This window comes from Opisthocomus hoazin, chromosome 1, assembly GCF_030867145.1.
Source record: "Opisthocomus hoazin isolate bOpiHoa1 chromosome 1, bOpiHoa1.hap1, whole genome shotgun sequence".
NCBI classification, from domain to species: domain Eukaryota; kingdom Metazoa; phylum Chordata; class Aves; order Opisthocomiformes; family Opisthocomidae; genus Opisthocomus; species Opisthocomus hoazin.
In genome coordinates, this window is record NC_134414.1 from 105,178,315 (window position 1) to 105,204,536 (window position 26,222).

At 43.6% G+C, this 26,222-nt stretch overlaps 2 protein-coding genes across 2 annotated transcripts in view; both read right to left on the reverse strand.

The window, feature by feature from the left end:
• PCP4 (Purkinje cell protein 4) overlaps positions 1-3,578 on the reverse strand; it is a 55,231-nt gene extending 51,653 nt beyond the window's left edge. Inside the window, exon 1 of the mRNA XM_075444787.1 lies at positions 3,483-3,578. Within this exon, the coding sequence (XP_075300902.1) occupies positions 3,483-3,491 (9 nt within the window). The 5' untranslated portion in view covers positions 3,492-3,578. The remainder of the gene's footprint in view (positions 1-3,482) is intronic.
• A 20,215-nt stretch (positions 3,579-23,793) lies between these two features.
• The window catches only part of IGSF5 (immunoglobulin superfamily member 5), a 34,572-nt gene continuing 32,143 nt past the window's right edge, over positions 23,794-26,222 (reverse strand). Inside the window, exon 9 of the mRNA XM_075431793.1 lies at positions 23,794-24,506. Within this exon, the coding sequence (XP_075287908.1) occupies positions 24,438-24,506 (69 nt within the window). The 3' untranslated portion in view covers positions 23,794-24,437. The remainder of the gene's footprint in view (positions 24,507-26,222) is intronic.

Consider the following 26,222-nt stretch of genomic DNA (forward strand, 5'->3'; position numbering starts at 1 on the left):
AATATTCTTGTCACTGTCTGGTAGCTAGGCTGCTCCTCAAATATATAAGGCAGCTTTTGACCGACAGCTTTAGGTGGTGCACATCAGCACCCTTGCAATCAGTACAGCACTTCACTCGCATTGTGTAAGGCTCTCCCAGCGCAAGTTCGTCTCTTAAATCACAGTGCCTCAGGCATGTGTGCTGATTAGATAGATTTCCTGAATGGCTCTCCCAAAGTCAGACACCTAAATACCACATGTTAAAGTTTAACTCTTCCCCTACACCAGCAATACCACTCCGACCCTTTAATATCAAAAGGAAATAAACACATCCAACAAGGCAATCTCTGCTAATGATATTTTAAGCTCTAACTGCTTACACATGTGCTTCATCCCTGAACCACTGGAACAGCATCCAGGGCTGTAACATCATACTGTTTAAGTGCACTCCTTCCCAAGTCCAGACCCGATTCCTGATGACAGCCAGAATCATTCAACACAGAAGGCAAGAGTGGCAGTGAATGTCATAAAAATGTTTGTGTGATAAAATGATTCTTGCAAACCTTCATGCCAGGGGAATACTGTCACCATAATCAGACATCATCTGCAACATGTCAGATAGTTAAATTACTGATAAGATGACAGGATTCCCTGTGGTGAATCAAGTTTATGCCAGTTGTGAGTTTGGAGGCTCACTGGTAAAACTACTGGCTGTGAATAGCCATTTGGCATTTGTCTATGAGCCCATTACACACCATTGCTTCCCCCAGTTCACCCTATGTGACCAGAGATCTTTAATGGAAGCAGGGCTGCATCTCATGGTTTCTCACCAACAGCAGCTGGTATTGTCCAGCGTGGCTCTTCTCTCTAGGCTCACTAAAAATAACAGAAAACACCTACAGACCTAAGAAAAGGCTCCTCTTATTTGAGGATAGATTTTCAAAGCTACTTCAGCACCTAAAAATGCATTTCAGTATATAGTGACATTCCCGAGAAGTTCCCCATACAGTTAAGTGATCTATCTGCCACTAAAACCAAGCTGCAAGAAGCACTTATCAAGTTTTGCAATGCTACTAAGTAAACTCTTACACCTCAGGTTCCCGGTAACTAGTTACAGGGCCAGACTTCTGCCCAGCAGACTAAGAATCTTAAACACATTTGCAGACAAATATGGCAGAGGAAGAAGCATAGTTTTTTCTGTAGAAAAGTTCTTTATCCTTCTTGAAAAACATAAGTTGATGCTAGAAAATAAAAAACTATAGTCAGATGAATGGCTGCTTCCTGTTCAGCTTTCTCCAGTATAAGACTGGTAATCACTGCCCATAAAGAAGAAATACAGTAATTTTGTTTGAAGCAGTAAAATAGGAATCCATGCAAAGTCTCAGCAAATAACTTGAGATATGAAAGCTCTCAGATTTCTGCAACTGCGTTTCAAGCTCCACTCAAATCCAGACAACTGTTAACATAAAGCAAAAAATCTTCCCACCCTCTTAACCCCATTCTGCCTGGGATAATCTTTTGATGGCTCTAGTTGAGCCTATTTTCAATCACTCTGTCCTCAGATTTTCTAGCAGATTAAAACAAAGAAAATAGTATTTTCCAGTTACAGCATTACAAGTGAAATCCACCAAGACCTCCATCCAAATACAGCATGCAAATGTCTAAGCAGCTTGCTTTCTGCTAATTTTTATTGCTTCATTTTTTAACAACAGTCTTTTGCAGTGAGGTGGTTTGGGGTGGTCCAGTTGCATTCATCTACCTTTTGCAAAAAGAATCATCTTTTGAGTAATAGCTGACAGGCAAGAAAAAGCAAGTAAGCTTTTCTTCGTTGGAGCTGCAACTGATCAACTCTCCAATATTGCCAGCTGAATGAGTGACAGCAACACTGAAGACTGAGTACAGCACTAAGTGTCACACACATGGGGCTCAGTGCTGCACCAGAGAGACATCTTCCCGCTCTCAGGGTTTGCTATGGATACTGTTCTGTGAGGCACAAGGAAATATATTATATATAGAGAACCCCTGTGCTGGTATTAGGGATGATCTCAATGTTCATCAGGACTTTTAAAATCCACAAGGCAAGCAATCTAATTCAAACCATGCAGGGGTAATTACTGAGCAAATACAACCCGGCACAAGGCTGTAACAGAAGAGTGCCTTGCACAGTTACAGTAAGTATAGCAGTGTCACCCAGTCATTACTCCTCACAAGATTTCTTTTCCCCCAAAACACTATCATTAAAGAGTAGAATAGCATTTCTGCATCTCACAGAACACGTCAGCTGGCCTGGGTGGCAAAGGGACGATGGCTTCAAAAACCACTCCACACTGCACAAACTCTATCCAGTTGATAGAAACACGGGCAGCAGCCAAGGAGAAGTCACAGCAAGCCTGGTGCATTACACCTGGACTGCCCGATCTCTGCAAGCAGCAGAGACGCACAATGAGGATTTCCTCTGCTTTCCCCATTTAGCCTGACCTGCAATCCAAGATGTAAGCTTCTCCTCGTAAATCCCTGAACCGGAGACCAGGCTACTGGTCAGCAGAGTGTAACACCTGCACAACAGCTAGTAGGAAGTTACCTGGTGTCACTCGCAGTATTACTCGTGCTGCTTAGAAAGGAATACCCATTTGTTAACAAAGCAGCAGGTCTTTTTATAACAGGAAACAGCCTCCAAAAATAGGCACTGGGGAAGGCATAACTACAGGTATCTCCACTGATTCCCAAAGAAAGAGTTGCACTAGAGAACGGCGATCTGCCAGCCGAGCCTGCCCAGCATCTGACTGACTGCACTGTCAAGTAGTCCTGCCCAATAACACTTCTAATAACAAGAATACCAGTTTGCCCCAAAGAACTTTTCCACTGCAAAAAAAAAAGTCACAAGCACAAATTTTCAGCTTGTTTATTTACAAGGGTACAAGTGATCCTTACATGTTTGGCACTATTTACATTCTTCCCTTAATTGCAGTCCTTCCCAGGCCACTATTTATAAAGTTTACATCAACATCCAGCTACAGACAGGGCAATTTTTTCCATGAGCACCAGCAGATAACTTTCACATAACTTACTAAATCCTTCTTTCTGCATAGGAAAGCATTAAATGCACCTTTAAATTATTAGTTTTTTGATTGAACGGTTCTCCACTGGCGCACATGGTCCTTCAAAGGGCAGAACGCTGCCTTGCTTTGTGCCATGAAGGAGCACACACACCTGTGGAGAGCCGTTGGCCAGCAGACAGGGCTTAACCGGAGCTGCCCGTTTCAGCCTCCCCACCCAGCGAAGAGGCACCGCTCGGTCCACCAGCTCCGCCGGGAGGCACGGCAGAGCCGCGCCGGGCACCCAGCCCGGGGACCACCCGGCCCTCCCCAGCTGCCCTTCGGAAAGCGACGGCCACGCTCGGCGCCACAGGCTCCCCGCGCTCCAGCCTCCCGGGCCGCTTTCCGAGGGGCTGCGGCCGTTCCCTCCGCCCGCCCGCCCCAGCCGCCGCCCCAACGGCCGCTCACCTCGCTCATGTCGCGCGGCAGCCCGGCTCGCGGCAGCCCCGCTCCCAGCAGCCCGCCCGGCACAGCCGCTCCCGCCGCCCCGCGCCGCCCGTTAAGAAGCGGCGCCCCGCGCCCAGCCTGGCCCCCGCCAACCAATGAGCGCCGCGCCCGCGCCGAGCCCCCTCGCGCCCCGATCCGAGAGGGCGCGGCGCCCCCTGGCGGCGGCGGGGCGGAGGCCCTGAGGCGGGAACCCCGCTGCGCGCTTCGTCCTCGGCAGACAGCGGTGACCGGCACCGGGACTGCCGCTGTCCCCAGGCGCCTGTCACAAGCCCCTCTCCCCGGCGGGAGGTTCCCGGAGTGCCCTGCCGGGAGGGAGAACCCATCCCCGGGGGAGGCAGCGGCTTCAGCCTGGGAGCCTCCAGCCTTCAGGTGCTGCGCGCTGGAGGCCGCCCGAAAAGGCGAGTGGAGGCGTTGCGGGTCGGGTTGAAGGGTGGAAGCCGCGAGGCCCGCTCTGCCGCCTGGCTTTGCTCCCCGCTGCTGAGGGGCTCGGCAGGTCGGGACGAGAGGCCCACTGCCGCTTCTGCTGATATATATAGCATTTCTTCATCAGCCGCCCTCGCAGAGAGGTGGAAAAGAGTCCTTCTGATAATTTTTCTGGAAGAATAATTAAGACAAAACTTTGAGAAGTGTGCTGTTCTGCTCCAGCATCTGTCTTTTGATGCGGCACGATTACTATATTTGGCAACGCGCACTCAGATGCTCTGACTCACGTATCTGTGAAGAAATATGGATTCAATTTGCTCTGGGAATGCATTTAACTCCCTCAAATCTTTCTCAAATCAATAAAAAAGTTAACGCATTATTTTGGAGAGCCCGAGAAGCTTGCCAAACCTCTCCGCTTCCAGGGACTAGCTTGCAGCAGCCTCTTCATCAAAATCCATGTTCAGGGACAGACTCAATAGAGACAGTGAAAGAAGTTTTGTGAGACCTTTCTGGAAAACGCCTTTCCCTTTTGACTTGCAGAGACACAGGCACTGCAGCCTCCCCCTCCCGTCCCACCCATCAGCAGATGCACAGTGATGGAGGGGCACGTGGAGCCATCCCGTTGCCCTCACCGCTGCCATGGCCGTCAGTCTGGATGCAGACTGATGCCTGCATGGCCGCTGCCTGGCTGTGCGATCCTTCCAGTGCTCTTCCCCAGCCGGAGCAGGCTGGGGTCCTCCACCTGAGGATGGGGAGGCTCCACAGGCAGTGGAACCGGGGACGTGTATCCTGGGAAGAGTACAGGGAAGCTGGCCAGACGTGTAGGGATGGGGTCAGGGAAGCTAAGGCACAGTTGGAGCTGAATTTGGCAAAGGATGAGAAGAATAAGAAGGGCTTCTACACATATGTTGGACACAAAAGGAAGATTAAAGAAAATGTACCACCTTCATAAATAAAACAGGAGAGCTGGTGACAACCGACAAAACGGGACAGCTGGTGACAACCGACATGGGGAAGGCTGAGGTACTCAACAAATTATTTGCCTCAGTTTTCGATAATCTCTCTTCGGTAATTTCAGTAATCTCTATTCCCCTATGTCTCAAGCCCCTGAACCTCAAGGCAGTGACTAGGGGAATGAAGTCCCTCCCATTGAAAGTGAAGATCAGGTTCAAGACCCCCTGAAGAACCTGAATATACACACATCCATGGGACCTGACAAGACACATCCCAGGGTCTTGAGGGAATTGGCTGATGCAGTTGTCAAGCTGCTCTCCATCATATTTGAAAGGTCATGCCAGTCAGATGAAGTCCCTGGTGACTGGAGAAACATTACATCCATTTTTAAAAAGGGTCAAAATGAGGACCGTGGGAATTACTGACCAGTCAGCCTCACCTGTGTGCCCAGGGGGATCATGGAACAGATCCTCCAAGAAGACATGTTGAAACATAGGGAAGACAAGGAGGTGATTGGAGACAGCCAACATGGCTTCACCAAGGGCAAATCCTGCCTGGCTAATCTAGTCCCCTACTACAATGGAGTGGCTGCATCAGTAGACAAGGTAAGATCTATGGCCTTTCATAGGGTCCCCCACAATATTCTTGATGCTAAATTAGAGAAACATGGGTTTGATGGATGGACTGTTACATGGATAAGGAATTGGCTGGATGGCCATATCTGAAGAGTTACAGTCAACAGATCAATGTCCAGGTGGAAACCAGTGATGAGTGGTGTCTCTCAGGGATCTGTACTGGGACCAATACTATTTAATATCTTCATTAGCAACATAGACCGACAGATTGAGTGCACCTTCAGCAAGTCTGCAGATGACACCAAGCTGAGTGGTGCAGTTGATTCACTAAAGGGAAGGGATGCCATCCAGAGGGACCTTGACAGGCTTGAGGAGTGGGGGTCTGTGTGAACCGCATGAAGTCCAACAAGGCCAAGTGCAAGGTGCTGCACCTGGGTTAGGACAATCCCCAGTATCAATACAGAGTGGGGGATGAAGGGATTGAGCACAGCCCTGTGGAGAAGGACTTGGGGGTACTGGTGGATGAAAAATTGGACATGACATGGCAGTGTGCACTCGCAGCCCAGAAGGCCAACCACATCCTGGGCTGCATCAAAAGCAGCGTGGCCAGCAGGTCGAGGGAGGTGATTCTGCCCCTCTACTCCACTCTTGTGAGACCTCACCTGGAGTCCTGCGTCCAGCTCTGGGGTCCCCAGTACAAGAAAGACATGGACCTGTTAGAGGAGGGCCACAAAAATGAGAAGAGGACAGCAACACCTCTCCTGTAAATAAGGGCTGAGAGAGTTGCGGCTGTTTAGCTTGGGGAAGAGAAGGCTATGGGGAGACCTTATTGCGGCCTTCCAATATGTAAAAGGTGCTTAGAAAAAAGATGTAGAGAGAGACTTTTTACCAGGGCCTGCACATGGCTGTGGATGTGGGGTATGAGGCAGAAGGGGGTGAAATGTGGAGGGGGACAAGCTGGGATGGGGTTTGATAGCAGGAGAGTGGAAGATGCATGGTTTGCCTCCTGCTTCCTTCAGGGTGCTAGGAAAGCAGAGGAAGCTGAGGGCACTGAAAACAGGCACTGGAGACCCCACCCACAAAAGAGGTGAATCGTCTCTGAAGAAGAAGGAAGAGCACTGCCTTTTATTTCACTTGAGCTCCGAGGTTGGCGAGACCTTACCTGCCTAGCTTTGGGAATCCATTCATATCCATTTACTTGGACTGATAAACATGTTATTGTATCAGCTCAGAAACTTGCTGCCCTTCTGGGCAGCAATAAAATGCTAAATTGTGATTTATCCTTCTTCTGGAGAAACTCACTGGCCCCTGACAAGGTAAGAGCCAGTGCATTTCTCAGTTGCTGATGCGATTACTAGCCTGAGCCAGCTACTGTGACTTTCACGGTCTTGGTTGTGAGTGAGAATATCTGGGATCCCAGTCTTGCAGGGAAGTAGAGGGCTCGCAGCATTATGTGAACACCTGTGCCCCTCCCCCCCCCCCTTTTTTTTTTGAGGCTTCTCCAGATTACTAGTGATAACAAAAGAGGGGGAAGACCTCATTTAAAACATTGTCTTTGGTCCTCTTTCATTACATTATTATTCCCAGGACCTCCCCTGGCATCTGGCATTTTTTAAAATGGACATTAATTGTCCCAGTTCTTCTTGTGAGTGGTCCAAGTGGGCAATAAGCATGGTGAGAGTTCATTGCGTGAGTATCTTCAGAAGTGTCAGTACAGTGTAAGGAACCAAAGTAAATACGATGAAGTTTAGCCGCTGAAGAAACTATGCATTATGTGACATTTTCCAGTGAGAAGTAATTGTGGGTACACTGCATTCGTATTTGTGTTCTGAAAGGAGTGCCATCGGTCTGTCAGCTTGTGGGTACAAGGCACAATGCTAGCACAAATTATTAAAGGGCTATTTCTGACCAAAGGGCTCATAATCACATGGTGATACAGACCACTGCAAGCAAATCTTTTCAGTTCCTTTTGACACTGATAGGAGTCATATTTGTCTCGCTCTTCATCATCAAAATAAATGTGTCAAATTCAAGCAGAAAATCTCATGGTGATAATTCAGGCCATGCACTCCGCTATGCACAGAGAAGCGTGTTAGCAGAGAAGTCTCTTTACACTAGATTCAGCAGTGGAACATACAATGTTTTTATTTTCTGACCTGTTTTGAGGAGTTCACAGCTTCCAAGAGAGGCGTGCTGGAGAGCACACTGAGCTGTGCCTGGCGAAGCCCAGAAGTCCCACAGCGCTCAGCCCCGTGCTTTCACCGCAGTGCCCAGCCACTGCAGGACATTCCTGTGGTCCCAGTTCAGTACCTGTCTGCAGGATTGACATGAATTGGCATTTTGAGGAATGAGCTGCCCAGATTAGCTGGTGGGAGAGGTGGAGGAGGGTGGAAATCCCTCCCTTCTCAGGGCCCTGTGTTAAACTTGAGTTCATAGCCAGGTGCTACTCTGTTCAAATACAGCACCAGGCATGGTCTCTTCTAAAGCAAGGACGCTGATGGTGATGGCAGTGCCCTCCATGCAATGACTCTCTGCTCTGAGGACAACTTGCATGTATTATGGCATGTAGTCGCAGTATAAGATGCATAAGCCTCCCTCAGACAGGCTCCTGAGTGAGCACAGGACTCCTCTCTCCCCAGTGAAAGCCACTTACCCACAGAGATGCATCTGTTCTCCCCTTCCCTCTGAATTGATCTTGCTCCCTGCCTCCCAGGTTTGCAAATCATACATTGGAGAAAACTTCCATAGCCAGGCAAAGCAATCTAGATATAAACTGTGGGCTGAAATGTTGTGTGCCTCTCCTACTTCTCAGTGTGGACTTACTGAACTTAACAGCTCTTGAATGTACACACACACAGACACACAGATACCTCCGAATCTCAGGTGCAACCTGAGCTCTGATGCTTTCATTTATGAGCTGGCTTAATTTGACATGTCTTAAGTTCTGGAAATGCAGCAGCAACTTGACCTTTTCAGGACCTTAGAATAAAGATAACCCTAGCATCTGTTTTATTTATAGTCTGTCGTTTATGCTGTCTGGTGGCACCAGGTTTTACTTTTGAGGTACCACTTCGCTGGCAGTCTTTCTAACCTATGGCAATCCTTTAACTTCAAGGTGCTGTAAAGCTCAGCTCTTACTGAAGTGCACAGCCAAGTAGTGACACTTCTAAATAGAGAAAATGTTCTAAGCTAATCTATTCTCAAGAGCCATTATATTCTGAAAATTGACTATTAAAATACCACCTTCTTATTCATCACGTCTGCAATCAGTATGTGTTCAGTCTTGTCTGCTGGCATATGACTGCAATTTTACTGCGTTTTACTCCCACTTATCTGAAAGACTCAGAAGAGAGGAGAGCACCTGAGCTGGATCCTGAAACAGAAATGCTCACAGGCTTCCAAGGAGTTTCACCTGTACAAGGGGACTGAAGACAGCTCTTCTCTGCAAGACTGAGCAATCCATAATTGGAGAACCGTGTGTCACATGTAACGAAAGAGCTAATTGTACATTCCCATCTTTGTAACTGCCAATGACACACAACTGCACAGTCTTGCTTTACTTTAGAACCCACCACTGAAGGTGTCTACAAAGTGAAGTGGTTTTATCAGAAGTATGGTTAGCTGCAGAATTGCTCCAGAAGAGACAGTAACATAGAGTGCAGAGGAAGATGACCGTTTAGGCTGCTGTGTGTTTCAGTCAAAATTTGATTCAAATCAAATCAAACTCAAAAAGAACAAAATGAAAATATAGCTGTGTCTTGAAAGGTTTTTCATATTCCATCAAAGCAGAGCCACTCTCTTTGGCAGAATATATTTGAATTTTGACTGTGACTGCAAAAACTAAAGTTTCCCAGCACTTGAGATTGGTACACTGAAGTGAAACCTATGCCTCTTGCTGGTTTTACACTCTGAATTTTTAAAAAGAAGGAAATATTTCATGCAAACTTTCTGAAAAAAAAGTCCATGTTGCAGCTGAAATCAAGGACGCTGATTTCAAATGGAAAGCTTTCATTTCAGAAAGATATGTGCCTTTGAATAGTGCAAAATAAAAGGAGATCTGGAACACGACCTTAATTACAGAGAATATGCTGAAATTACAGGCTGTGGTTTGCTCCTTGATAGTAATAGATTTAACAAGCATAGCCATAGGCACAATGTGATGTATGACTGGTCATATCATACATATCAGCTAATTTGCCCAGGTGAAAAATTTTAAATATAGAAAAAAGACAATTTCCACAGGCTTAATTCCCATTAGCATGCCTTTTTACCTTTTAATTAAGAAGCTAATGGCTGGGGGTAGTTAAGCAACAAAATACCTTTGAAGGTCTGGGCTTCAGGGCCATTGTTACAAGCTAACCTTTGTTCCCATGCAAGAGGAATGAGTCAATGGTTCCAACAAAATCTTATTGCTGTCATTGTCACAAAAATATCAAATATAATTTGGAAAAATTGAGTCTTTTCTCAGGAGAGTTGCATGACATGACTTACTGTGTACCATGTGAGTCATCTTCAGTCATAAGAAAAAAACCAAAACCCACCCAAATATATGTCAATTCTTCAGTCTGACCAAAGAATTTTGAAGGGTGTAATTCACAGATGTGTCCTTAACTTTGGTGTAAAGAAACGCATTCTCAGTTTAAGCCAAATTTCCTAAACCTTCCAAAGCCAGAAGAATCCTGTGGGCTTTGACTCTTTGATTGGCTCTGTTCTGCAGAAGCCAGAGGATGTGAAAATGTGTAGCATTCAGATGTTACTTGGCATTTACCCATGGCACTTAACTTTTTAATTAAAAGGTAAAAAGACATAATAATTATCAGTTAACAATTTTTAGTCTCTGTACAGACAAAGGAATTAATGTGATTTAGAAAGATCCACAACAATTATAACTTGCAGTATGGAGAGATAAGGAAGCTTAAAGTATACTCCTTCCATTACTATACTTCAGTGACTTTGGGGAAATTAAGGTTAAGGGCAAATTTTTTGTGCTCAACATCTCTTTCTGTACCCTTTGGATTAAACAAACAAAGGGAAAATCAAACTCTTCCCCCCAAAATTCTCAGTGGCACCTTACAGAAATAAAGAATTTCTTTCTAGGACAAGCTGAGAGCATTAGGTGCTGAGTACATACATATATATGTAAGACTTCTAGGAGAGTCTCATTGGCTTGTGACCATTGCAGGGGTGTCAGGGTTCAGGGAGCCTTTTCCCCTTTGTGTACTCCCTAAATCCTTACTCAACTCAGAGAATAGATCTAGAAGGCTCCCAGCTGCAAAAGTGCTGACATGCACTGCAAAGGTAACATCACTGCCAGCATTAACCTCTGCGTGAAACTCAGGGATCACAGTCTTCTCTCCTACTCCAGCTGCAGAAAGCTGGTTTGACGAAAAATGAAGCGCAGTGCTATAAGACACCTTCTACTGTGCACCACCCGGCACTGCTGCTGTGACTGCTGGAGCTGCTGGATTTTTTTTTTATTTTCTTGGTCTCTATAACACCATAAAGCTGAAGTTCAGAAGGGTTTCTGTCCTGTTTGCTTTTCATCTTTAGACAGAGCAGAGGGTTCAAGACAACCTCTGATCTTTGTGTTGTAGCACTCCCAAATTTTGCCAGACGTTTTACAGGAAAAAAGAAAAAATCAAGACATTCAACCCCATTCCTTCCCCTTGCCCTAGAAACCTTTTCAGTGTTGTATTGATAGTAATTACACATAACATATTCCAGTAAAAGGAAGTTAAAATCGCCAGGTCAAGTGATCCATAATTAGCAGCTGCCAAAATGAGGATACCAATGTGACCATGCTTCATCTCTGCTCTTCCCTCATGCAAATACATGTCAGGTTCTTCACTTGCTCGGAGGGCAGGAGTCTGCCTCTTCTGCATGGCGTGGACCAGCTTAGGGCACGGATAAAGACCGAGCAGTTAGCTGCAGGGGGAAATCCTTATCAATGCTAGGACTCACACATAGGAAGGTCAATAGAAAGAAGAAAGATTTGTCTCTAAACATCTTTTTAAAGTATATTTGTGGATTGATATGTGAAGCTTTGGATTTCTCAGCCTCAGCTTCTGAGGCCTTTTGACCCTGACATACAAGGTTTTGAAATGGAGCTGGTTAGCACCAACATTGTATATTATGTTGGCTGGAGGTGGGAAGCCTGATATGGCCTCCAGTTGCATCAGAGGAGGTTTAGATTGCATATTAGGAAAAATTACTGAAAGAGTTGTGAAGCACTGGAACAGGATGTGCAGGGAAGCGTTCAAAAAACCTGTAGATATGGCACTTCAGGACATAGTTTAGTAGGCATGGTGGTGATGGGTTGGTGGTTGGCCTTGGTGATATTAGAGGTCTTTTCCAACCTTAATGATTCTATGATTCTGTGGCTTGATACTTCAAGAGGTCTCTTCTAGGCCTATTTCCTACATTTAGTTTATTCGCAAAATGGGATCTGTTCCACTTACCAAGGTAAAGATATTTACTTAACATCCAGAAATTGAGCTAGTCAAAGAAAACGTAAGATCAGCACTTTTTAGTTTCTGAGCAGTGAAGTGCAACAACAAACTGAGACAGATTGTGCTGGCTTCTAGAAATACCCTTTCAGTAATGGGCATGTTCAGAGACCCAAAACCAGGCACTTTTAACATAGCCAGTTCTGTGCCACTGAGTTAAATCTCTCCTTTTAGCGACAGTTAGTTTGCTGAGAGGAGTATGAAGCATGAAAAAGAAAGGAGACATAAAGGATGCGAGAAAAAGAACAGCTATGCATGTTCAGCATTTAAAGACCTAAACTGATGAAAAGGTATAGATAATTTGGCTGAATCTTTTTTAATGAAATTATTTGCATTTTTTGCGTTAAGAAATTATAAAATGGAGATGGAAGTAAAAACGACTCACAGCTGACTGATGGGAATGGATGACTCCTCACTAAAAGCATCTCACTTCAACAGAGAAGAAATTATTAGTTCTGCTTCCTTCATCTTTCTTCTACAATATGTGTTACCTGGAATAACATCTTGTTTAGCCGTTTCCTATGGGCTAACAGTGACATTTCAGTTTAATGCCGAGTCCACTGTCCACCTTCTGTCTTCTCTAGAAAGTGTACAGTCTCTGACCCAGTACCTTTAATTGAGGTGTTATTAAGTAAAGGTTCTTGTAAAGGTCAACATAACTCTAAAATAGATTCATGAACACAAAAGAGACATGGTTTTCTGTCCTGACGCATTGCAGTGCCATTTTACTCAGCACAGACTTTCCCTTGGTGGTATTTCCAAAGCACTGTCAGAAGGTGAGCTTGGAGGGGCTGGGATCTCTGTGCAGACTGTGAAAGGACAAGTTTGCCTTGAGGGCGTTTCAGGACATCACTGACCACCCTGATTTGTGTCCTGGCAGAGCATCTCTCTCTCTCTCTCCCTCTCCCTCTGCTTTAACTTTCTAGTTAGATGAGGGAAAGGAAAGCATCCTAAGCTGTTTTTTAGTCACCGTGAATATACCCCTATGGGCTGGCGCAGAAACCCTTCCTCTAAAAGATGACAATCTTCTATGAATGGCAATGGGAGAGGGTGAGAACAAGGCCAAGCCATGGGATCTCCCAGCTCCAGCCCTCACCATCTGTGTGTCTGGCACTGTGCAGCTTTTACAAATTTCTCTTCGTATTCTCCCTCTTTAAAATGCAAGCTAGATCACATGTAGCTCCTTTAAGACTTGCTGCTGCACAGAAATTAAAAATAGCTTCATCGTGTTACTTAGGACTAGAAGAAAAGCACAGTTAGATTTAATGCATTCTTGTGCAGTTGGTTTGTCCCTGTGCAGTTCTAGTGCAATGAAGCATAAAGGGGTATAGCATTTACACAAAGTACACTAGTGTACACTTGTGCACTTAATACACTATAATTTGACTAAAACAAAAGTCCAGTACTCCCCCAAATGATTAGAAAGAAAATAGTTTTGAGACAATTAGAAGCAGTTCAGGCACTACAGTGGACTTGGCAGTGTGATGAAGTACTGGCTATGGCCCTAATGGACTAGCTCTGGTCTCAGCTGCAAAATTCAGTAGTAGCCCTGGATTTACATTTTTTCAGGCATTTTGTTTTTATGAATAATAAGTAGGTTCATTTATATAAATTACTTGAAGGAGTTCGTGAAGGTCAGTGGAATCTAATCCCAGGTTCTCTTGCATATTTAGTTTATCACCTCTTTGTATTTAAAGTTTCAGAAGCTGAAACTTTAATGATGTTATGCAACTGTAAACAGATGAGTTCACCTGATACTGAGGAAGGGAAGGGTATTAAATAACATACCTCTTATCCAGGAAAGGCCAAACACTTGCTAGCTTGTTTTACAGAGGACATTGCCATTTTGGTGAGTCTACCTTGTTTTATGTTTCAAACAGATTCATAGAATCAAAGAATAATTTAGGTCAAAAGGGATCTCTGGAGGTCATCAGGTTCCCCAGCTCAGTGCAGGGCCAGCATCAGTGAGATCCTTGTGTTGCCCCAGGAGTAGCTATGAAATACAGCCCACGTGAGGAAACACAGTGCAGCCATTTGATATAAATTTCTGGACACCTTGTGCAAGCAATTCTGACCTAAAGCCTTGAGATTTTGTGAGTGTGTGTGTATATTATCTTCATCAATAATGCATCGTTATGTTGCCAGGTGGTGTGGATTTAGATATGTAAAAATATTTTTACCCAAATTTCAGATGAGTAAATAGGGCTTCGGTGTATACAATAAACTCACAGTAGTTCCTAGCTCTAGCACATTTTCTGTCTTTGAAGGAATATGTCAGCAGTCCTCATGCACACTGTCGGGGTTCCTGCTGCCATCTGGCTACAAGTTGTTCCTTAGGTGGAGAAGCAGCCTGTGTAGTTACTCGGTGGTGGAGTTAGATCATAACATGGCTGTGCCCATCTGCCCCTGTGCGTGCCTCTTGGTGGTGCATCTCTAGAGGCCACAGCACTCCTGAGGCTTTGAAGTATGCCCAGATTTTCTGAGAGGCAGAAAACCTTCAAATCCAGGGCCTGAGGGCAAAGGCTGCCTGATGTTGGACCTCTCTTACCCTAGGGTGGGAGGAAAATCCTGCCAGTCCTGTGCTAGCCTGCACAGGTGACTCAGGATCTTTAACAAATTCTGAAGCTTTACTTCCTAACAGGATTTGCTGCTGTTTGTTTTTGAGAGCTCAGTTTGATGAGGTACTGACCAGAGCAAAGTCTGAGAAGTAGGTGAAAGCATATTTTATACATATCCTCAAGCTCTTGGGTGCTACCCACTAATACCTCATTAAGCAGGATGGTTAATTACACTCTCAGTTCTGCATCTGTAAACAGTTTGCTACTTATCTGCTTAGACCATGTTTAAATTCAGTATTAAGAAGCAGTGACAAACTACTATGGCTAATCTATGCACAATATATCAGCAATATATGGGGTTCAGTGGGAAAAGGCAATTATGATTAGCATAAAACTGGAAAACAAAAAAATGCATGATTTGACTCCTGGGGGAGTTGTTGGCAGAATAGGCTGGTATCTTGTCTCAGTCACTCCAGAGGATCTTCAGTGTAGTGTCTTTAAACAAAATCATTTCAGATGAACGGGGTTTGGTTTACAACAGCAGAGAAGGCATGAGAGTCAGCTTCGTTCTGTTTTCTGTTGCTGAAACGTGCCTTCCCTCGCTGTCCCTGTTCTCCCCCCTCACTGCTGCAGAAGAGGGGGAACTATTTTGAACCGTGACCAAGAGCATTGCCAGAATATGTTTCCTGCTAGTTTCAACTAATATTGTGCAAAACGATGTGCTTGCACATAAACGTCCCAACTCAAGTTCATTTCCATATTAGATGTTTATTCCCCGTGTTCTATTACCCACATTTCTAATTTAAAGGAGGACATGACTGATGCCTGGAGAACAAAGTAACCATTATGTCCTTTGGATTTTTTGTGTTATGAGTTACCTTGGCCATAAAAAATGTACGTGGCTATTGAGAATCACCATGCTCTGCGCACTGAAATGACTATTCTAACCCAGGGGAAGGAATCATTAATTGGGTAATGAAATTGAAAGTATAATAATAGATTTGTTACTTAAATTGTTGATTATGCCAATTGACCTTTTGTTTAGATCTTTAAACCTTCATAAAGTCCTCTTGCTCCTTGACAGGAAAAAAACAACAACCCTGTGCTAGCAATTACATTCATTTGACAACTGTGTTTGCAAAGCAGAAAACACAGCAAAAGGAGCAAACTGAGTTCAATGAACTCTTACCTACGAGGTCTCCAGCATAACGTCAGCTCAGGCAGTGTGAGCTGAACGCTCTGCACTGTGCACCTGTGGTAGGAAAAATGGTAGAGTTACAGCCCAGCATTTACATGTAAATCATTGCAATTATAGGCCATTTAGTTGATGTTTTGAATTAACTTGGGTAATGACCCACGAGTGTGTCTGAAGGCAGTGCTTTCCTGGAAGATAAACGCCCAGAAAATGAGAGATGGTTTGCACTGTCACTCACCCACTGCGAACATTTAGCATTAATCAGATACAAAGGGCACAAAGGACATAGGTGTTTGCTAAGCAAATCTTACCAGCAGGAAAATTAACAAATACAATCAAAGAAGTGACTTAAGTAATGTAACAGTGGTAACCATAGCTCATGGCTCCTCTTACAGTTTCCATTTGAGAGTACTGTGAATGACTTCATAATCATCTGACATTAGTTGTATCTACTTCTGCCTTGTCAAAAGGGATTAGCAGTTGAAATTAAGGAAACTAAGGCTTTGTAACTTATTAGCTATGAAGCTGCTGAGTGTAGCAATATAACAAGAGAAGAAAAAAAAATGCCCTGGTTTGGTGGATGATCTTCCCAATATGCATTAGAATATTTTTATTAATTATTTCTGATTGGGTTCATTGCAATAATTGGATTGCATCTGCAGTGCAGGGCAAAATTTGTCAGCAGTCTGGCCACTGAGGGTAAAGGGATATAGATTTCCTTCCTTGTTAATTCTGCAATGACATGTGGCTGCTCACGGAGCTTCACAGCCAGATGAGGAGTTAAGGCACACACTCTGAGGCATTCGGGTTCCTGCTTAAACAGCTAAAGGTATGAAAGGTGACAACAAACTGAGGGCAGAGAGGGAGAAAAAAATATCTGCAAAGAAAGGGAAAAAGAAAAATTTTTTGGAGCAATGCAGGGCAGCAGCAGTACTGTGGTTGTTGCAGAAAGTGCCCCTGTGGCATGACCAGCCTGGGGCTGCCTCGTGCTGGAACTGCACTTAAATCTGGCAGTAACTCTATTCCTAAATGGGTGGACAGAGGCTCATTGTTGTAATGTGCAACCAGTGGGAAACTGCAGAAGGCATCCTAGCCACTTAGTTTGTGGCGTCTGTAAAAACAACTTTTAAATCTGCCCTCAAATAATCTTTCTTACAAGCTGAGGAATCCCTACAGCTGTTTGCCAGGAAACTAAGGACTTTAACATAGCTCAGAACAGGCCCGGCAGCAGCACGCGGTGTGAGGAGCAGCAATGTGGGGCTGTTCCAGCGGGCAGGCAGGCTGCGAGCTGCCGGGGACCGTGGGGCAGGCAGGGGCCAGGTCCTTGTAACGAGGTGCACGGCCCATGGGACCCGGGCAAGAAGAGCAGAGCAGCTCCAGCAGCGACCTCCAGGTCAGCCAGAAGCAGCCAGAAGCCCAGGTAACCGCGCAGGTGAGTAGCAGCAGGCTGGTCCCAGGTCCAGCTGGCCAGCAAAGCCAGGGCTGGGCAGCGAAGTGCGAGGGCCAGGGAGCATGGCGTGCACAAGCAGAGGCCCCCGATGAGGCTTCTCTCGGGTCTTTCTCACAACTCAGCAGTTTTCACAGGAGTGTGGTTAACGGTTACATAGCATCACTAGATTAGAGCAGACCACAAACATGGGCAGCCAAATCCTTAGATGTGTGCGGTGGAAGAGGCTGCAGAAGAGGATTGCAGAGAAAGACAGCTACAGAGTCTGTTGGTGTACGTGGGGCTCTGACAAGCTTCTTATGAAAGCTGTCAAAATTGCATATGAAAGCTAAGTTATTTTGTTAGATCTCCCAAGACCTCAGCTATTAGGTATCACCTCACAGCAGAGGAAATATAGGTGTAATACCACAGCCACCTCCTCCTTTACCTTGTACTGTCCAGCCCTTGCACCTCCCAAACTTCCATTGTCTGTAGTGCAAGTATCTTGTAAATGCGTTTAATACAGACAGCCAATTTTATATATTGGAAAAAAATTGTCAAATATGGAAGCCTTGGAAGGAGTGAGTTTATTTGTAACTCTGGATAGTCCTACCCAATAAGAAATGTCTTTTAATTTTAAAATAAACTTACTCCACTGAAATCAGAAAAAATACTGCGTGACCAAAGGAAACAGAATCTTGACTTGTGATTTAGTACAAAGCTATAAAATTTCCTCAAATTTAATTGCACAGTACAATATAGAATGTCAGAATCTTTTCAGGATCTTAAGGATGAAAGGTGATCAATTATTAGGTCTTATGTTCATATTGCTGATATTTCAGTAGATTGTACTCAGGTGATATTTTTTCACCAAAACACTATGACACTGTACCACAGGAGGACAGTGCCATAGTAACAACTTGCCTCGTGCTTGTGAGCATTGCACAATTCAGCTATAGCTCCACTATGACAGAATCCATGATGTAACCTGTAATTTTAGGGAAAAAAATGTTAATTTTATTTTAACCTGTTTCGCAGATACAGCTGTTCTTCAAAGTGTATTGCTCTGTTCTACTAGGAGAGCGGCACACTGCCCTGCCACCAGGTGTGACGACTCCTTGTGGTCAGTAGTCCCATCCTTGTCACTCCTCTGTATTTGTCCCTGCTCTGGCAATGCATAAAAGAAGTTGGGGAAAGTAACTGTTCCTCTGCCAGCTCAGATGCCTCCCTCGATGGATTTTGATGGCTCAGCATAGACACTGCATCTCTCTTTGTCCTATTTTGAGTTGTTCATTTCACAAATGGAGGCTATGAAGCAGTGATCAAATTTAAAGTATTTTCTGAGTTCTGTCTGAGGTACTGCCTCCTCACAGGCAGCATCGAATGGCTTGGGTGATAATGTAGATCTTAATGAGGATGTCTTTAGAGGATCAGGGAGCAGCCTTGCAAATTTCCAAGATGCAAATCTCCACAAAAATGGCTGCTAAATTTGCTTGTGTTTTAACAGAACAGTCTCTGTTTTCCATTGCCTGAATGTGTCTGACTGCTCTAAATCAAAAAATAACGCAATCCAGAGTACACAAGGCTAATTTTCAAGCAAGAATTGGTGCCTCACCACTCTTTTGGTGTGGACCAGCAATCATGATGAAGATTACTGACTTGTGCATAGGTGCTCCAACATACAAGAGAAGTGCTGAGACAAACCTAAACAGCACAGTGTTCATTTTAACAAATTCTATGGCTTTCTAGTAAAACCAAATACATGTATTGCCTCATCAAGGGGGATTCATTGCCTGTCCTTTGGAAGAACAGTAGGGTAACATGTGAATGAAACTCTGTGTCTCTGAAGAGTGGTATGGAACAGTCCCAGCATCTGGCAGCTCATACCATCTTGTGAATCCTTACTCTGCTGGGAAAGAAAAATACAGTCTGCCATCATATCTGAAAGGCTGTCAGCTGTGGGGCAGGAGGTCTGACCCACGAGTCTCCCTTTGTCCTTTCACAGTAGGTCTAAAATGGGTGGTAGCGATGCTGGTGTTTGCAGCAGAGAGACCCAGGGTGCATGGACGCATGGTCCAAGCGAGCAGAGCTGAGACCACAGCATCAGTATCTGACTGGAAAGTCATCAGGACTAAGGGGATCGATAGCACAGATGAGCCGATCCAAAGTCAGAGCAGCCCCCGGGCTTTCTGTGATGGAAAGCTAACGAGCTGGAGGCAGAGCTGAGATGGATCTGGTTGGCTTCTCTAATAAAAATACCGCAGTATTGTTTTCCCTGGATTTTGGCATTCTTTCCCCCAAACAAAAACAAACAGAGTGTTTTGCTGCAACATGATTTAAAAAAAAAGCACTTAGTGTAAGCCTTATTTGAGGGAGTGATCATACCACAGTAGAAAATAAACAATATAAATAACATCGGTTTCATGAGTTCTGCTATGAGAGCTAATGCCGAATGGCACTGGAAGCTCCCAGATATTAACTCCCTGAGCTGAAAAGGAATAGCCAATTGTAATATTCCTCTGAGCCAGCAAATATCCATGTTGATTTAATAACTAGCTGTGTTAATCCAGCATAAATAATCCATGATTTCTAGAATAATGTAAAGGAGTTGATACCAACCTGCGCCTCCCAAGGAACAGAGAGCAGGTGAGGAACAAGTAAGAGAAAGCTGAATTCCCTAGGGCAGAAGGGCAGGAGCCTCCTTCAGAGCTACAGACTGCAGCAATGCAGAGTGCTGCTATCAAGTTCCACCTTCACAACAACACAACTTTTCCACTGGCTGAGGGGGTTTGGTGCAGACATGTTAGTGTGGACCCGTCTTCTCTTTCTTTCTCCATTTTTTTCGCAACAGCAGTTCAGGAAGGTCAGTTGAGCTTTGCACAGTGTCCTCCTGAAGTCCTGGTGGGTGGGATGATGGAAACACACAGCCACTAGTGTGTGTGCACAAGCCAGGGAAAGCTTGCAAGTAGAGGTAGTATGTTTTACTGGATCAGCTGTTATTGCAGGAAATATTAGGCAAACTTTCAGGTATGCAAGCCCTTATTCAGGTCTGAAATAGAAACAGCAATTTTCAGAGCTAAATACAAGCTGAGAACAAATGCTCAGATGTTAGTTAGGTATGTATCAATTAGGCCTTTATTTAAAGAAAATATATTTGGTAGCTGTGGAGAAGAAAGGATGGTAAAGAGGGAGGAAAGTGAGAGACAGAGAAAGTTAAAGTTAAATGAAGCTGCTTGTCACCTAGGGGGAAGAAGAGACAGGTAGTTTATAGCCTGGGGAACTGGAGTCGATTGTGGTGAGTAGGAGGAGAGTCTAATCATGAAAGTCACATCTACTGAGAGCGTGCTCCTCCATTTCAAGTGGCTTTATGAATTTCAGTTCTCAAACTCATCTTTAGAAGGGCTTTTGGAGGCTGTTCGGAAAAAGAATACTAAGATGCCAAAGGTGTTTTGGGAGCAGTGTTCTCCTATTGGTACCTGGGGGGGAGGGGTTATTATACCTTGGCCATATGAGAACATTTTGGTCTCTACTGATGGCTTAATTTTACCTACAAAGTTACCATGAGGCCACTGGATTAATTTTTTTTGTATTTCTGGGGATGTGGGTGTAGGATTTAGAGAAATTCAGGGAGGGAGAGTTGGGGATGGGCCCCATTTTAGACAGGGAAGATCGGTTTGGGTGGAGAGGGAAGGGTAATAAGTTATCCTATTTCGAGGGGACCATCCTCTGGCTTTCCAGGAGCTTCTGCTGAGGAAGCTTGTAGGAAGCTGTGTCCTTCCTGCCTCATGCAGGATCCTTTTGAGGAAAGAGATAGCAAGTCCTGTAACCAAAGAGTCTCTGTCGCTGGGAGGCCTGAATACTCGAGAATGGTGTATTTTAGGTTAGCAGCACCACATATTATATGTTCTACCAAATAAATATTGAAAATATAAGCTCTATTCAATCAGATCAGTAAGAAACCAAATGTTTAGTCAATATTGTGAGTACCCTTCACTAAGAGTTCATCTGTTGATTCTACTGAGCCCACACAAACCTGAGGTGCTTTTTTATTGCAAAAAGAAACCTCCACTGGAAGCCAGTGTTATTTTTAAGTGGCTTTGTGTAAAAGGTAGCCTGAATTTTTCTGTGAAATGTAAAACTGATGAGACAACTTTAAGAAACCTTACTGTAGAATGAAATACTGTTTATCTCCAATGCATTTTGTAACACATATACGTGTATGGAATTCAAATCAGAACATTTTGCAAGGTAATGTGGAAGGGTTTCATACTATCAAACTGTGCACAGTCTGTGAGCAGTAAAAAACTAGATATTTCTAGATTACTAAAATGTCCCTCAAGTCATAATTATAAATCAATATGCATGTGTACAAAAGATTGGCGTCTCCATAAAGTGCCTGAAATTCAATATTTTTAGTCTACTGTGTCTCCTGAAAGTGCTTGCATATTTTATATTCTCTGTGTGCTAAAAATTGTCTCTATATTTTATGTATTGTTATTTGTGGAGCTCTATTTGCAAATATAAGTAACAGCTAGTACTGGAGATGATATACAGGTTGTATAACATACCTAAAGAAAACAAATCTGGATGCATACAAATACCCCCAACTATAAATTTCAAGGACACCATAAGAATTTTTAACCTCATGCTAATGCCATTATGAGTATACCATAGCTATGTGGGATGCGTTCTTGTAGCTGGCAGGAAGGAAAATAGCTCCAGACTCTGGTTAATGTGCACGTTTCCATGGTTGTGGTACCTATTTGTGTGAAAAAACTTTGTTTGCTCGAACTGGTGTGATGTGCAGTCAGTAGGGTGTAATTCCTATTGCTGCTGCGTGTTGTCTGCCGGCAATCATCTGCTGGCAAGCGGTCCCCAAGGTACGTGTGGCACGCTGGAGCACTTTCCAGCTCCCAGGGAAGATGCACAGCTGGAGGGTGACCTGGCTGCAAGCCCCTGATGTCTGACTGCGATAGCTTGGAGCTGTCAGCAGGGAAGGGGCTCCCACACAGTTCCCAGATTAGGGGTCTCACATCAGCTCATTCATCCAACAGCAGAGCCAGGAGGTTCTTTTGCCCCACCACAGCCTGAAAACCAATTTGGGAAGCACTGGTGTCCTCTGAAGAGCCTCATGCACTAGGTACCATAGGGTGGAAATCTCAGTGGGGACTCCCCAGCATGGAAGGCACCATGTTCTTGGTACTGGAGTTTGTCTTTTGACCCAGAGCATGTGTCTTCTTTCTCATGTCCTCAACGTAACAATTTTTTTTATTAATGTGGAAGGATATAAATTAATTGGAGAAAAGGTTTTCTTGAGTTCTAGGTTGGCTGCTAAATATGATACCAAATAATATTCAAGCTAAGGGCTCTGAGGTAAACACCAGAGTATAGTTCCATTCTTATTCAAAACACATTCTAATGAATCAACATTTTCTGCTGGGAAACTACTGCCTCAGTGCAGTTTTTAATTTTGCACCTCAGGGTTACATTTCTGACAACCAGAAGGCTTGCTAACCATGCATGTGCACAGAAAGCCAAAGGTCCATGGTTTTTGTCCCCAAGTCACAGGCTGGTGTTACCCTGGGCCTATTTCTCTCATGCCAGGGACATTTCCCTAATAAAGTGGATTTTTGTTTGTGTTTAGGTTACACTGAGTTGCAGGAGTAATTAGGAGATGTCAGCACTACCAATACTTGTATCAAAATAAGGTAGATGTTTCTCTCAGTGCATGGTTATTTCAAGGAAAAAATACAGATGTTCCACAAAGTAAATTGCTTATATTTTCTCTGTATAACACTATAGCTATTTACATACCGTGCTGCTGTTACAACTGCATTCAGTGGGAATGCTCCTCCTTAACCAAACATGACAGAAAGAGTGTAGATGGCCAGAATCTGAGACAGCTTTGTATACAATTGCATATGGCAGACCATGAATTGGTCTCAGCACTTGTTCTGACAGACTGATTGGAAAATGCAACTAGCAGTGCAAAATCTGTCACAATTTAATGAGACGCCAAATGCTTAAAATGCAAAACAACTTCTATTTCCTGAGATCAGGTTTCAGTTTTGTTATTTTTGTTGCACAGATTATCATTGAAAGTAATTCTATGCAGCAGCTTCTTTCAGCACTCAAAGAGCACCTGCATTGGTTCATACAGAAGATTAACATGCAAAACACTGAATAATTCAGAATGCTGTGAGTGGGTAGAAAGACAAGCATGCTGAAAATAACTTGTTTTTCTGGAAGAAGTTTGCCTTTTTGTAAAAAACTATTAAGTTTGAACTTTTCATTGTGAAATTCAAAATTTCAGACAAAACATTTCAGCTAAAAATCATAATTTTTAGATTGAGAAGGCACATATAGACTCCATGTGCCAGATCCACTCTACTGACAAGGTTGCCTAGCTAAAGCGCATTTCCCATGGTCATTATCCATTCTACCCCTGATGATACAACACGGTCCAGCAGGAATACCAGCAGCCACCATTTGCTGTGACCCAAGTCATTTGGCTGCCAAACTCAGCCCACAAGTAGAACAGAGACATAAAGCATTCAAGCAACAGCTCCTAAGAGTCAGGAGTTTGAAATCCACATTTTTCAGCTTAAGATTTCTGCATTTCAATCAAAATTGGATTCTTTTGGCACATGATTGTTTTTTATTTAAGACTGGAACATCGGATTTAAGACAAATACCTTTAACAAAAGAATGTATTGAAATGAAACAAATTCATTTCTGATCCAAAGATAGTTTTGTCAGAAATTTTGGAACAGTCCTCATGAAAACTTCCCTTGATTTTATTACAGAACAGAAATTGAAAAATATTGTTGATCTAGAAGCTTGAGATGATCAACTGTACATAAAGTGCATTTAAAAAGCAGTAGAGGTTGTATTAACCAGTGTAATTATTAACCAGTTCTTCTGAACTAATAAATCTCTTGCAGTTCCAGTCCTTAATCTTGCTGTGGATAACCTAACATTTCTGTCTGATAAGAGTTTTACTGATTTCCTTGGGATCCAAAGCATGGATTCTTGTCCTTGTAGAGTCCCATCAGATTCGATGTCTCTGAAGTTAAGGCTGTCATTTATGTCCATTGTGTTCCTGAGATATCACATGCTACATGATAAAGGTTGCAATTATATTTCATTACATGAGGAAAAAAAAGAAAAATAGCTTATACCTTAAACAGAGAGAACTGGTGTTAACTTTTCTCTATTGCAGGAAGACATCCAAACGTGTAAAATGCAACTGATAGAGAAATTTCCTGGAGAAGTAGTCCTAAACAAGTGTCACGTTTCTAATTTTCTTTGGGCTGATCAGATAATTAGTACATCTTTGAGGCTGCACCTATAGGAGGATAAAAGCAGTTATAAAACTAAAAGAAAACCTAGAAGAGCAGTCCTGCAAGAGGCCTCAGGAGGTTACCTGCCAAACCCTCACCCCAAAGCATTATACCAAAATGAAATCTATCATCAGCAACCCACTCAAACTCTAAATACAAGGGAAAGGATGAACAGCAGAACAGAACAAAAGCTTCACATGTAACACACTGATGGCAGTTCTGGTAATTCGTGAATTGGTCTTATGCTATCTGAGAACTTCTTGTAGACTCTGCAGTCTGTATTCTTTTAAGCAAAACATGAGGTTGTCCTCTGGTTCTCTTAAAGAAGCTACCTGTTAAGCTGTAAGAAAAACTTAGTATCTGACATTGCTTTCCAAATACCTTAGAAATTGCAACAGTAAGCACGCCAGTATTTCATGTATCTGAAAGACTGCACTCAACATCTCGGTGTTCATTCAAGGCAGGCTTTTTTTAAAGTTCCCATGACTGGCATGATTCTGCTTTGACTGACAGGAGCCTGTTTTCAAACTGACCCCAGCAAGACCAGGGCAGGGCAAATGCTCAGCAGTTTTGAAAACCCTGTCCTGATTTGAAATCAGTGCATTGGATTTCCAGTCCTAATTACTTACGCGCTTTTACAAAATATCATTGCAGAGGAAAACACAAAGGAAAATTCATTCTCAGATGCATCCAAGAAACATGCACTTTGGATATTTAAATACAGTAGTGAGACCTCATACATATCATTACAAAGTAACTCTAAGGAATGAAAATTTCTTCCAAAGTTATAAACACGTATCTTCACACAGCTTCCTAAATGAAACACTGCAGTCGAATAGTTTGCTGCAGCCAGCCCCAGTGTCGGTATTACCCACCTCCAAGTAGGTGCTCTCTGCTAGCTACAGTTGCTTGCAACTTCCCCACCTGGTCGCAAGCCCTTGGAGATCAATGTAAGTTTCACTGGTTCTCCCAGTGCAATTTTTTATCAAGCCCAAGCTGGTTCCTAACTCTTGACCAATCTTCTTGTGGTTTCTTTCCGGAGCACTGATCATGTACAGTCTGTATTGCCTTGGTATTCTTCCAGTATTAAACATCTTAAATAATGCATTTGGTACATATACATTATTGAATCAGCCATAGAGGAAAATGTTAGATAACAAACATGGACAGCATGTCTCTGGTATTTAATGAGTCCCAGCACCTCAAGGAAAACCATGGGATAAATATAACTATCCTAGAAACATTTCGTAAGACAGCTGCCTTCTGTTTTAAACACAACTCTCTTTCTCTCCCCCCATCCATTTTAGTTGCTAGAACATACTGCCGTTTTCTAAATTTACCCTTCTTTACTGTTTATTTCTGCAGAGAGGAGAGGTTCTCTGTGAAGTAACAGCATTGCCTGTCTCTACTTAAGAGACCTTTTCCAAGATCTCTCTGCTGCACTTCATTTCTTGCAGTTCAGCCCAAAGACCTTACTGGTGCTCAGCAGAGACATCAACTCATTCATTTCCAGAGCATTTCAGAAGTTTCCTCTGGTCTGTGTTACCCTGGAGATTAATGTATGATGAGATTTGCTCCATTTATGGCAGAACAGTTATTTGGCATATCCTGATCATTCAATTACAGGTCTGTTATGGCAGGCTTTCTCACTAGGACAGAGGCTTTGAGAAGCTCTCTACTACTGCTCCCCCAAAAAATAACAAATTTACATGTAGAATGCA